The sequence below is a fragment of the Copidosoma floridanum genome, unplaced genomic scaffold (genome assembly GCF_036245765.1).
Source record: "Copidosoma floridanum isolate Cflo_tuat_1 unplaced genomic scaffold, Cflo_Japanese_pri ptg000013l, whole genome shotgun sequence".
Lineage (NCBI taxonomy): Eukaryota > Metazoa > Arthropoda > Insecta > Hymenoptera > Encyrtidae > Copidosoma > Copidosoma floridanum.
The window spans coordinates 13,798,138-13,811,635 of record NW_028321890.1 but is presented as its reverse complement, the minus strand read 5'-3'; the positions used below and the strand labels follow the sequence as shown (position 1 = coordinate 13,811,635).

Genomic DNA, 13,498 nt, shown 5'->3' with positions numbered 1-13,498 from the left:
CTATTAAACGAGTAGTTTCTCAAAACAGATTATAATACAAAACTTATCTCAATAAATTTCTATTTTTTTTTTTCAAACTGACTTTGTCTAGTTTAAAATAATATTTTCTCACTACTCTTTATTTAGATAGTAAAGTTTAAATTATATGCTTTGGCATCTGTTAAAATCTGCTTGAGTTTGCTGGCCGGATGTGGGGGGAGGATAAGATGCACGTGGGCGCAATGATCGCCTATATTGAAACTCAGAACACACTTTGTTGAAAAACTTACTTGTGTTTTATACAGGTTGTTAAACCGTCCAAAGAACTAATCAAAGCAGGGTCGCGCTCGACCCTCGAGAGACAAAGATAATAGTAATAAACTTAAAGGTATAGGTATTATCGAAAATCACGACGCTTCTCCTCTTGACACGCTGTTGGCTCTCTCTCTGCTTCTTGCGGAGCTCTGCACTCTTCCTTTACAGTCTCGACAGGCTCCGTCGCTGCGATGGTGGCACTGGCGTGGGCGTATGGCGCGGGAAAACCAAACATACCGCCCGCCTCGTTCCAGGAACGATTGCACGTGGTTCATTTGTGGCCATAATGAGCCTAGCCGCCCGCCGTGAGCCCGGTGCCGGTTGGACTAGGATCGTCTGTGGCGTGATCAGCACACTCAATGACGGGAAGACGAGCAATCTTGGTGATAGGACGGACGTACTCTCCCGAGGCAGTTCTTACCCGAACAACGCGGACGGACCCATCTGGTCCCGGTTTGACGTCGACGATTCGGCCCAGTGGCCACTTCCCGATAGAGTTCAAAAGCGTTGGATCCACAACGAGGACTACGTCTCCAACGGCGAGATTGGGACGGGGCCGGGACCATTTCGTCCGTTGTTGCAAGGTGTTGAGATACTCGAGGGTCCAGCAGCGCCACAGCGCGTTGCGCATGTCTTGCACAAGGGTCCAATGGGTCAGGTAGTCTAGGTTTTCAGAAGTGTTGGTGGCAGGCAGAGAAGTAAGGGGTCCTCCGATCAGAAAGTGAGCTGGCGTGAGCATGTCCAAGTCCTCCGTATCTCCAGATAATGGGCCCAGAGGGCGACAGTTGAGAATCATTTCAATCTCTGCAAGCAGGGTTGAAAACTCCTCGAAAGTGAGGTGTCTAGTTCCAACCACTCGACGAAGATGAGTTATCATCGCTTTAACCCCAGCTTTCCATAAGCCTCCAAAGTGTGAGGCGGATGGCGGAATGAAATGCGAGTCGATTCCCTCGTTGGCCAGACTCTCAGCCACTGAATCCCAGTCGTGGTTGGCCCTAGCCATCAGCTGCTTGAGTTCGTGATCTGCCCCGTAGAAGTTCGTTGCGTTGTCGCTCCAGATTTCCTTTGGTTTTCCTCTGCGGCCTATGAAGCGAGTGAGTGCACCGAGGAAACTCGCTGTTGTTAGGTCTCCAACAGGTTCAAGGTGTAGGGTTTTTGACCACATGCAGACAAAAACAGCGACGTATCCCTTGACCGACTTGGCACCTCGACCCTTGGATCGGAGGATGGAGGAAGGTCCCGCGTAGTCTACTCCAGTGCGGCTGAAGGGCTGAGCGGGCGTCACGCGAGCTGTCGGCAAGGGAGCCATGAATTGGTGAAGAGGTCGAGCTGGTGCTTTCGAGCACACAACGCACTGATGAACTCGTCGCTTTATCTCCACTGCTCCTTCAACGATCCAAGCCCGTCGCATGACGTGCGAGTACGTTGAGCGAAAGCCGCCGTGCAAGGCTCGCTGATGTGCCCAGTCGATCACTAGCCTCGACAAGGGACATCTGGCATCCAGGACTGGTGGGTGTTTCTCTTAATAAGCAAGTGGTGAGTGACGAAGACGGCCGCCGACTTGTAGTATGCCTTCATCGTCCAAGAAGGCGCTTAGCCGGCTGAGGGGGCTCGAGATCTTGACAGGGAGAGAATTTTTCAAGGTCTTGATGTCGGCAGCAAAGTAACGAACTTGACTGAGTTTAGCGCAGCAAAGAAAACTGTGCTGGAGTTCTGCGACCGTGATTGGAGCTTCGGATTTCATGCAATCGGGTATTCTGATACCAGTCATGAGTTTCTTACACTCGATACGAGTCCTTAGTATCAAGATGAACCGTCGGCATCTGACGAGCACTCGGAGCATGTGCAGCAAACTAGAAAAGTCGTCCATGAAATCGCGGCTTCCTTGCAAGATGGTCAGGCAGGTGGTTGATGCGATGGTGTGTCGGCCTCCGTCGTAGTGACCGGTCGGAGAAGGCAGCTGCTGTAAGGTTGAGGGCCACATAGAAGGTGGGTCTGTTAGCCAAGACGGGCCGGTCCACCAGAGGTTGTTGTGTTGAAGAGTCGAAGGTTCCGCACCCCTGGTAGCGGTGTCAGCCGGGTTGTCGCTGGTGGGAACGTAGCGCCAGGTACCGTGAGCTGTGAGTTCCTGAATGTGATGGACATAATTGTCGACAAGATCGTTCCCAACAGGCTCGCTGGAGTGTAGCCAGCTGAGTACCGTGCTCGAGTCACTTCAAAGGTAGTACGTGCAATCCAAGATCGTCAAGCTCGCATCCACGAGTCTGAGTAGGCGAGCAGCAAGAAGAGCAGCTCTCAGCTCTAATCGGGAAATAGTCATCCGTGTATTCTGTCGCTCCGGTGGAACGAGACTTTTGATCGGAGAAAGCTTTGTCTTCGCGCCGATAAGACTCACATTTACCGTGCCAGATTCCTGCTCAAATCTGATGTAGACCGCCGTCGCCAAGGCTCTTCTGCTGGCGTCGGCAAAGGCGTGTAGTTGGATCGAACTGGCCGGGGACGATTGAAGCCATCGAGTAAGGGTGAGTAGGGAGACGTCAGACAGCTTGGAGTAAAATGACTCCCATCGCTTAGCGTAAGATGCCGGCAGTGGCTCATCCCATGTTAGCTTTGCCCTCCAAAGGTCTTGGATAAGCATTTTGGCCACGACAATAATGGGTGACAGCCAGCCAGCAGGGTCGAAAAGCCGAGCCGCTTCAGCCAGGACACGACGCTTTGTCAGTGTATCGCTCTTGTTGAATGCAGGGGGGGAAAACCGAAAGCAATCGGCACTCGGATCCCAAGCAATTCCCAACTTATTCACTGGACCATCCGTGGTGAAGTGAAGCTAACTCGGTCGCAGCAAATCTTCGACTTTCAAATCGTGCAAGAGAGATGGCGTGTTTGAGACCCACTTCTTGAGTACGAAGCCGCCCGCCTTCAGAAGTTGAACCAGTTGATCTCTACGCTTTCTGGCCGTGTCCTCGTCGTCTGCGCCGGTCAAGAAGTCGTCGACATAAAGATTTCGGCGGACAGCGTCAACTGCTTCAGGAAAGGCAGCTCCTTCGTCCTCGCACAGTTGCGTTACAGTCTTTAACGCTAAATAAGGTGCGCTAGCCTCTCCGTAGGTGACTGTAAGCAAGACGTAGTGAGTCTCCGGCTCATTTTCACCTTGACTCCAGATGACTCGTTGTAAATGCACGTCCTCCTTTCGGATTTGTATCTGACGGAACATCATCTTGATGTCTGCACAGAAGGCTACTCGGTAAAGTCTCCACCAAGTGAGGACACTGACAATGTCATTTTGTAATTTGGGCCCTGGATAGAGAGCGTCGTTCAGACTGTATCCCGTTGAGGTGGGGCTCGAGGCGTTGAAAACAACGCGAAGGCACCACCCACCGTCACTGCGCTGCCAGATGGCGTGATGAGGTATATAGTTAACCCTCTGAGGGCAGTTCTCCATCTCCTGCTCCGACACTGGACGCATGTGGCCTAATCGGATGTATTCGCTCATGAATGCCACGTAGTGCTCTTGAAGGTCAGGATCCATTTTCATTCTCCTCTGTGCAGCGTGTAAGGCTGCTCTAGCCTGGTTCAAGCCGTCTCCGAGTAGATCGAGATAGTCTTCTTTGACAGGGAGAGGGACGACATATCTACCACTGCTGTCTCTCGAGTGGTGCTGAGCGTAACAGGCTTCGCACTTGGCATCAGCCGGAGAGACTCGAACTATACTTGGTATTTCTTCGACCACCCAATACCGCTGCATTAGTCCCACGAGGCACTCACTCCAGAGTCCCGTGTCCTGCAGCATTGCTAGGCTTGATGTGGTAGGAGCCGGGGAATCGCCTTGAGCTCCGGTGATCGTCCAACCAAATATCGTTCGTTGAGCGATGAAGCTCCCTCGGCTGACGAGGCCGGAACGAAGAATTCGGCCATACACGTCTGCCCCAAGGACCAGGTCGACTGGTCTGGGTGACAAAAAGTCTGGGTCGGCCAGTTTGAGTCCATGGAACTACGCGTCGGCATTGAAGTTGAGCTTCCTGGAGGGAGTAATCAGACCGATATGCTGCAGCACGTGAGCGTTAACTTGAAAGACCTTTTGCCCATTGGAAAGGCTTAGCTTCGTGCACGCCAATGAGGAGCTTATGACACCGCCCGAGATTCCAACAACCCCGATCGAAGAGTTCCTTAAGCCGTCACCGTACTTTCGAGCTAGTCGTAAGGTGGTAAGAGTCGACTCTGAACAAGGATCGAGAAGGGCTCGAGCTCTTCCGGAACGTCCAGTGCTACCACCCACGCTGATGATTGCCGTTGGTAGAAGGCCTAGTCAGAATGACTCGGAGCCATTCAAGGGACCCTCGCTGGGTTGTGTGTCCAGCTTAGGGAATTTCGGAGGCCTATTGGAATCGGTGGAAGAGTTTGTTCGCTTTCCGGAGGCATCATGAAGGGACGTGTGATGTTGTGCCCCGCAGGCCTGACATGACATCGGAGAAGGGCAGTTGCCCGCGGAGTGGCCCTCTCGCAAACAGTTGTAGCACAATCGATTTTTGGTGGCTAGTCCATGCCGATCATTTGGTGACATTCGTTTATAGGTGGTGCAGCGCCCAACGTAGTGAGGTTCCTTGCACGCAACGCAGCGCGCTGAGCCAGCTGTAGTCGCGGCCACTACGCGAGTTGGACGAGCAAACGGGCTTGACTTCGGATCGCCCCTGAAAGTCGCAGCAGTCGATCTCGGTGCGACTTTTGGCGCTAGAGACAAAAGAGTTCTGCAGTGACGTCGGAGGAAATCGGCCAGGTTCTTGAAAGTAGGGTAGAAGTTTCCACTACCACCGGAGCCCTTGTCGGACACTTCCAGCTCTTCTTCCCAATCTCGCCGAGTGGCTGTATCCATGGCGTCGGAAGCAAGAGAGATGAACCAATCATCCCACGAGTCAACGGGGCGAGCCAACGTTCGCAGTTGGTCGCGGTGTCTCTCCAGATCATCGAGCAACGCTTGAAGTCCGTGGGCAGACTCTTCCTTGAGCTGGTGTAGAGATTTGAGAGCTTTGATATGCTCTTGAGTCAACAGTCTCTGGTGGTAGTAGCGGGACTCCAAAATGGACCATGCGACGGCGTAATTGGACTCGGTGATCTGTAGGCTGTCGATTGCTGCCTTCGCCTCGTCGAGCACGCATGTCTTGAGGAAGTACAGCTTGTCTACGGCAGGGATTGTGTCTTTACCGTGAACTAGAGACTTAAACAGGTCCCTGAATGTCTCCCAGTTCTCTCGTCGTCCATAAAATGTCGGCAGAGTGATCTTTGGCAGTATTGAGGTGCCGTAGTTCGCTTGGGGTTGGATCTGGGGAGGTGGGTCGTCTCGAAAGAAACGTGCACGTTCATTGTATAGGTTGCCTCTAGCTTCAACGTAAAGGGCCTCCACGGCGAAGTACTTGTTATCTGTGAAGTACGGTGCGTCATTCGCTTCAGATCCTGTCAGCAATCGGACATGAGTGTCGGTGAAGTTGGCCCAGTAACCCTCAAGGAGTTCGAGTCGACTGAGAACGAGACCTTCCGTCCACTGTTCTGATTGAGTATCTCAAACCGCTCAAGAAGTATTCTCAATTACTTGACTCAGAGCCCGTTGAGAGTTGAGCATGTCTATGATTCTGAAAATAGATCAATTGCGTTGTAGCAAGGGTTTTGAAAGTAGTTACTTGAGTCAATTGAAGTGAGAACCGGTAAGAGAGGGGCTGCAAGTATGCAAGCAGCGTCTTGGGTTGCATCGTTAACATGAAGGACTGTTAACGACCAGGGTTGTTCGATCTTCTTGCGTGAGCGTTGTTACTCGAAAGAAGAGAACTGTGAGTCTCGGGTAAAGAAAAGTTCCATGGCTTTATGACCGTTGTTGGTCAATGACCTCCTGACCACCTTCGTTCAAGCGTCGTTGCTTGACCGCAGTGGCCAGGCGGTCCTGTTGAATAAGCAGTTGTTGCTTTTGATGCTTGCACGTACAGCGTTGGGGCTGTAAGTAATTTTTGATTCGAGTGGTCTCGTGCTGGGGACCAATCCATGTACGAAGCGATATCGGCAAGCGGCTATTGTAAGCCCTTTGTCACACGGTAAAAGAAGCCGTTCTTACCTCAATAGAACTGTTGCGAGAAAAGTGTGCTCCAGCCACTCTTAGCTCTCGGCCCGCACAGAAACACACGTACACATATGTATACACACATACATACACATGTGTGTGTAAAAGGGAGGGACAGATATGTATGATTATTGGAGAGATCACGAACTGCATCGTGCCCTGCAGCAGAATGTAGTAAGATAACCACACATAGGCGCACGTACACACACGGACACACACGTATAGATGCACACACACACACACATGTGTGTGAGAAAGAGAGGGAGAGAGGATGATACATGATTTTTTGAGAGAGAAAGAGCGCGAACTGCATCGCGCCCTGCAGCAAAATCTAGCAGGATAGAGCACTGTTAACGTCCTGGTGCCCGGGCGTTTCCGCATCGCTGCACTCGGACGGGCACTCATTGCACACACCACTGCGCGACGAACGCTGGTTCGGGGCACGAGGATAACAAAGCAGCGTAACGGTGGCTGAGCACAAAGAGCAAAGAAAATATTGCATCCCATCGCGCGCTCACGGGGTGCAGAGAGAAGCGGGCTAATAAGCCTGCTCTGAGTGTCATAACCTGGCTGTCGTCCACGAGTGGGACCTTTTGCACGAGCACCGAGATCGTTCCCCCCAGATCCGGCTCGAAGGACCATTTTGTTAAAATCTGCTTGAGTTTGCTGGCCGGATGTGGGGGGAGGATGAGATGCACGTGGGCGCAATGATCACCTATATTGAAACTCAGAACACACTTTCTTGAAAAACTTACTTGTGTTTTATACAGGTGGTTAAACCGTCCGAAACACTAATCAAAGCAGGGTCGCGCTCGACCCTCGAAAGACAAAGATAATAGTAATAAACTTAAAGGTATAGGTATTATCGAAAATCACGACGCTTCTCCTCTTGACACGCTGTTGTCTCTCTCTCTGCTTCTTGCGAGGCTCTGCACTCTCCTTTTACAGTCTCGAAAGGCTCCGTCGCTGCGATGGTGGCACTGGCGTGGGCGTGTGGTGCGGGAAAACCAAACAGCATCATTAAATAATTAATTTACGTAATTAAAACTGTTTAAAATAATGTAAGTAATAGTGGACTCTTAAAACATTATTAAAAGGTGCCTTATATAATTTATACTTATAATTATTCAAAATATTAATCTTCAATTATATGTAAATACATTTTATTCATTTTCAACAAAAATGATAGTTTTCGTACCTGGTTGTGCATGTCGCCAGGGCGAGCACCAGGCCCGAGGGACTCCTTGTGCTTGCCCTGGTTGGATGCGCACCAGATGCGAACCCTATTTTTCGAGGGGCCGTCCACGGGGTTTAAAGATTCAAGACATAATGACGATTCAATTAGGATATAAATCTTGAATCACAAAAAAAAATTTAATTTAATTTAATAACCTTTTAAGCAATCAAGCATCGGCGATAAGAAACCCAATAGTTTATCAGTATATTAATTAGCAATATCTGCCTTGGTGAGTAAGCAACGGTGATTAAAAACCCAACTGTTTATTTGGGAATTTATTTTTTGAAAAATCTTTCAGGTGAGTAGGCATCGGCGATTAGAAACCCAACTGTTGTTTATTGGATTAATTAATGAAATAATCTTCTAAACGAGTAAGCATCGGCGATTAGAAACCCAAGTATTTTTCATTAGATTAATACATAAAATGATCTTTTAAAAGAGTAAGCATTGGCAATTAGAAACCCAACTATTTATGTGACAATTAATTAAAAAAATAATCTTTGAACGAATAAGCATCGGCGATTAGAAACCCAACTGTTGTTTATTAGATTAATTAATGAAATAATCTTCTAAACGAGTAAGCATCGGCGATTAGAAACCCAAGTATTTTTCATTGGATTAATACATAGAATAATCTTTTAAAAGAGTAAGCATTGGCAATTAGAAACCCAACTATTTATGTGACAATTAATTAAAAAAATAATCTTTGAACGAATAAGCATCAGCGATTAGAAACCCAAGTATTTTTCATTGGATTTATAAATAAATAAATCTTTTAAAAGAGTAAGCATCGGCAATTAGAAACCCAAGTATTTTTCATTGGATTAATACATAAAATAATCTTTTAAACAAGTAAGCATTGGCGATTAGAAACCCAAGTGTTTTTCATTGGATTAATAAATAAAATAATCTTTTAAACGAGTAAGCATCGGCGATTAGAAACCAAACTGTTTATTTAGGAATTTTTTTTTTTTAAATCTTTTATGCGAGTAGGCATTGGCGATTAGAAACGATCAGATTTTTGATATTATTAAAAAATAATAGTACGTATATTACGCACCTAGTGAGCGAGGTTAAGAATGTCGCAGATTTCACGTAAATAAACGGATAACGTGAAATCTAGGACATTTCTCGACCACCAAACGTGGTGCGTATACTATTTTTCTGCATACCCTCGCCTAAAGAGCTGATTATCTGTTTAAGAGCAGGTCAGATATGAAGCACTGTCGGCAGGGGTATGCAGAAAAATATACTTTCAGGCCAACATAAATCGATGGTTAGAAACCCAACATTTTTTTTTTATTAATATTGAATATAACATTCTCTTAGGCGAATTAGCATCGGCAATTTAGATTTCTGGTATTATAAATAAATAAAATATGTCTTAGGGCGAGCATGAATCGGTGATTAGAAACCCCACAGTTTTTAAGTATTCATGATAAATAAAATACGCTTTTACTATTAATGTCGATTTTATTATTAATACGCTTTCAGGCGAGCAAGCATAGGAGATTAGAAACTCTACAGTTTTTTGATATTATTATTAAACAATATAAGCTTCTAGGCGAGCTTTAATCGGCGATTAGACACCCAACAGTTTTTTAGCTTTGATAATGAATATTATTTTGATACTGTTAGACGAGCATGCATCGGTGATTAGAAACCCTACAGTTTTTTAAAATTTTCTGTTAAACAATATAAGCTCTTAGGCGAAAGGAAAAACTATAAAGTCTCCAATCACTGATGCTTACTTGCCTGAAAGCATATTTTTTCATCATTAATATTCAAATCTGTTCGGTTACCAATTACCAATGCTGACTCATCTAAGAGCAGATTTTATTTACTGATAACACTGAAATCTGTTAGGTTTCTAATCGCCGATGCTTACTTGCCTAAAATCGTCTTTTATTCATTTAAAGTAATAAAATCTGTTGAGTTTCTTATCACCGATAGTTACACACCTAAGTTATCATTTCATTTACTATTAATACTAAAATCTGTTGAGTTCATAATCACTGATGCTTACTTGCCTAAGATCGTATTTTATTTATTAATAATACTTAAATCTGTTGGGTTTCTAACGCTGATAATTACGTGTCTAAGTTTTTGTTTTATTCACTATTAATACTTAAATCTGTTAAGTTTTTCATCTCCGATACTTACTGGCCTGAGGGCTTTTTTTATCTTACTAATATATAAAGCAGAAGCGCTTAAACCGTTGTAATCGCTAACCGCGAAAACTACTAAACCGATTTTGCTTTAATTTTGCACACTGATTCATTATACTTTCTAGATGGTTTTAGTATAGTTTTTATTTTAAAAAATTTAATAACAATAGCAATAAATGAGCTCAAAGTTTTTCAAAAATACGCCAGCTTTTCACTTTAGTTCAGTAAAATCCGCTAGGTGGCGTCAACATAAAATCGAAGCTACCTGCAACAGAATTAAAAAAGTATGGTTATAATAGGCCGGAGCGTATCGATAGTTGTACAGTCGAGCTTCGGCAGCTCAACAAGCTGTACAGAGAATGCTGATGATAGTCCTGCAGCTGGGTATCCCGGTTACGGACAACACTCTTCTCTAAGGGGAAGAGACCTAAGTGTCGCTTCACCCTGAATCTCGATGAGTGCAAAAAAAAAAAAAAAATTAATTCCAACCGATGCCGTCTGCCAGAATACCAGGAGACATATCTAGCCAGAGCACAATCTGCACCAACTCTTCAGAGTAGTGTGGCAGTCCCAACATCCCACCTGGTATAGTTAGAAAATTTGTGGCTACAAATGTAAGCAAGGGAAAACAGCTCTGAGGGGCACGGGAAGCCACAACGGCTACCTTCTTGGTCGTCGCGTCCCCAATGCGCTTACCCACATGTTCCCGTCTAAAGATGAGCAGTTGGTTATCCGGGGGACGACCCGAGACGAGATATTCTTTGGTTAGCGGCGTACCTCCCTCCATCACAGTCTCCGTACATCGAGACTCCCAGGGTGAGAATCAAGCAACCCATAGCCAGCTCTTAATCATCAGGAATAATAATAAAGAATAGCCTGGAAGTTTCACCACTGGCGCTTTTTAGGGCCATTATAAGTATTTACGTTCTCTACTTAACCATCAATTTCATCGGTTCTTTTTAGGGGCCACCTAAGTGTAAACTACCTTGCCAACAAATACATTTTCATTACCATTTCCGGAAGCGATTCGTCGACTAAAAGACTATATTAACTAAAGACGGGCACTATTAAACCAAGTCAGCTATTCACTGGCAGACGTCACCTGCGGAGTTGTTCTTCGCAAGGCTGGAAAACCCGGTGACCGACGACTCTATATTAACCTCTTGACTCTAAGCATTTAACCAGGAATCACTGATCCTCTCCAAGGTCTGTGCTGGGCAAACCTATAACAGCTATAAAGGAAAAAAAAACTTGAGCCAACGGGACAGCCTCCACTGGACAAGTATCACTAACCAATCTCCCCATCTAAGATCACCAAAACAACTGAATCTGCAAATAAAAAAGTTGCTTTAGACACCAACGTCTTCGACGTTATACCGGGAGACGTTGGAAAAGAGCACTACAACTAGCCCCAAAGCTTCGGACTTTGTAATTTTTCTCCCAATCAGTCTGGGTCTTCAACAGTAAGCCAGAGAAGATCACCCTGAGGTATCCAGGCAGTCACAATTGCTGTTAACTGCAGTCAAAAAAGAGTTAACTTAAGAAGCTCACCGGTCTTTTTTAGGGTCATCAAACGTCGAACTACCTTGCCAACAAATGTATTAAAATTAACAAAGTTGACTGAAAATAGCCTTTAGGGGTCATAAAAGTCGTTAGCATGCCAATAGTCGCAAAAGGGTATATAGGAAAGAAAACTTCAAATGTATCTAATGAATACAATTTGAGGCGTCAAAAAACTGACGCAGAAAATTTATCGAGATTGAAACAGCAACGTCAAAATCGACAACTTAAGAGTCCATTACGTGAGAGATCAGCTTTTCATTGTACCCTCACAGCAATCTCTGAAATCTTTAAAGATCCTACTTCAGATTTTTAAATAAGTAGAAAATGTATTTCTGTTTTTGTCGCAATAAAAATGTTGAGTTTAAGGTCCAGGACTTTGTTGCTCTGGTAATAAAATTGTGAGATATGAGAAAAAAAAATTTTTTTTTAATATAAATTTTTTGGGGGTTTAAAATCTTAACAGCTTTAAAAAATAGCCCTTTTTGTAAATTACACAGAAGAAACTGTAAATCAACAACTTCTTATAGCCATCGATTATTTTATGGCATGAAGAACGCACGGTACTTTTCAGTATAATTATTTTTTTTAATTTTTACACCTTATTATTTGACCAAATAAACTATATGGATTTCGAAAAAATATGTTTTTAATAAGAAGATTTTTGTTCTGAGATGTATCGGGAATATGTGTAAAATTTTCTAACTAAAAATGTTTCACACTACATGTCAACACACTACGGTGTTTTATTTAGTAAGTCTCGGGCGAAGACGAGACGGGGGGCTGCTAGTCTACTTATAATACTAAAATCTGTTGGGTTTCTAATCACTGATGCTTACTTGCCTAAGAGCATTTTTAATTTATCAAGAATCCTAAAAATTACTACCAAACTATTTTATTTAACAACATAAAAGCCTAAAGCTCTGTGAAAAACTTTCTTTTGAACTCGGTGAACTGTACTTATTTTTGTCCGATCTCGGCAAACTGAACTTCTTTTCTTCCGAGCTCAATGAACTGGACTTGTTGTCTTTTTCCTACTTTGGGCGTTTTTTTTAACATTTGGACGTTTATTGCGCTCTCAGTAGATAAAAAAGGGTTGGCACCTGGTGCTCATCCAACCAGGGCAAGCACAAGGAGTCCCTCGGGCCTGGTGCTCGCCCTGGCGACATGCACCACCAGGTACGAAAACTATCATTTTTGTTGAAAATAAATAAAATGTAATTATACATAATTTAAGATTAATACTTTAAATAATTAAAAGTATAAATTATATCAGGCGCCTTTTCATAATGTTTTAAGAGTCCACTATTACTTACGTTATTTTAAACAGTTCTAATTACGTAAATTAATTATTTAATGATGTTAAAGCATATAATTTACACTTTACTGTCTCAATGTAGAGGAGTGAGAAAATATTATTTTAAACTAGACAAAGTCAATTTGAAAAAAAAAAATAGAAATTCATTGAGATAAGTTTTGTCTTATAATCTGTTTTGAGAAACTAGTCGTTTGATAGTTTATTATTTTCAGATGAGGCGTTATATCAATTTAATTTTGAAATAGGACGTTTTTTAATGTAATTTTGAGATAGGACGTTTCTCAATATAATTTTGGAGATAGGACGTTTCTTAATATAACTTCGAGATAGGACGTTCTTAAATATAATTTCAAGATAAGATGATCTTCAAAGTAATTTTGAGATAGGACGTTTTTAAAAATATAGTCGAGATAGGACATTTTTCAAAAACATTTTCGAGATACGACGTTCTTTTACTCAACTGACGCGACCGATATAGTCAAGGGCTGCTTGGTTAATCCGCGCAACGGCTGTACTTGTGGAGCAGCAGACGCGCGAGTTCTTTCTCAGTGTACTGGGCTAATGCAACTAGGGGTAAGTGTACCTATCTCCGTGCTCTGCCCTATTACTGTGGATTTTAAAAAACTGATGATAACTTGCTTAAAATAAGAAATGTTTCATATAAAATAATTTTTCAATTTTAATAATCTAAAATGGCGTTAACGTAGATGCAATTCAAACAGAAATATTTGTGTATATTTGGAGTAAATAATTATATTCCACGGTATCCGGTACAACGCGCTCATTAACTGATTGTGTACGTATTTCCACGGTGAGCG

The 13,498-nt window shown here is 44.0% G+C and overlaps 1 protein-coding gene across 1 annotated transcript; it reads right to left on the bottom strand.

Annotated features, from left to right (window-relative positions):
* Positions 1 to 586: 586 nt before the first annotated feature.
* LOC149374880 (uncharacterized) lies at positions 587 to 2,932 on the bottom strand. Its single transcript, XM_089590686.1, has 3 exons — positions 2,690 to 2,932; positions 1,856 to 2,422; positions 587 to 1,813 (listed from the first exon to the last, which is right to left on the bottom strand). Exons 1-3 carry the CDS (start codon positions 2,930 to 2,932, stop codon positions 587 to 589), a joined length of 2,037 nt encoding a protein of 678 aa, XP_089446812.1.
* Positions 2,933 to 13,498: the final 10,566 nt, after the last annotated feature.

Coding starts and splice junctions, on each gene's coding strand:
- LOC149374880 (XM_089590686.1), bottom strand. CDS start 2,932: ATGCTTATCCAAGACCTTTGGAGGGCAAAGCTAACATGGGATGAGCCA. Junction 2,423..2,689: donor AGGAATCTGGCACGGTAAAT/GTGAGTCTTATC, acceptor CATCACATTCAG/GAACTCACAGCTCACGGTAC. Junction 1,814..1,855: donor ACGATGAAGGCATACTACAA/GTCGGCGGCCGT, acceptor GCTTATTAAGAG/AAACACCCACCAGTCCTGGA.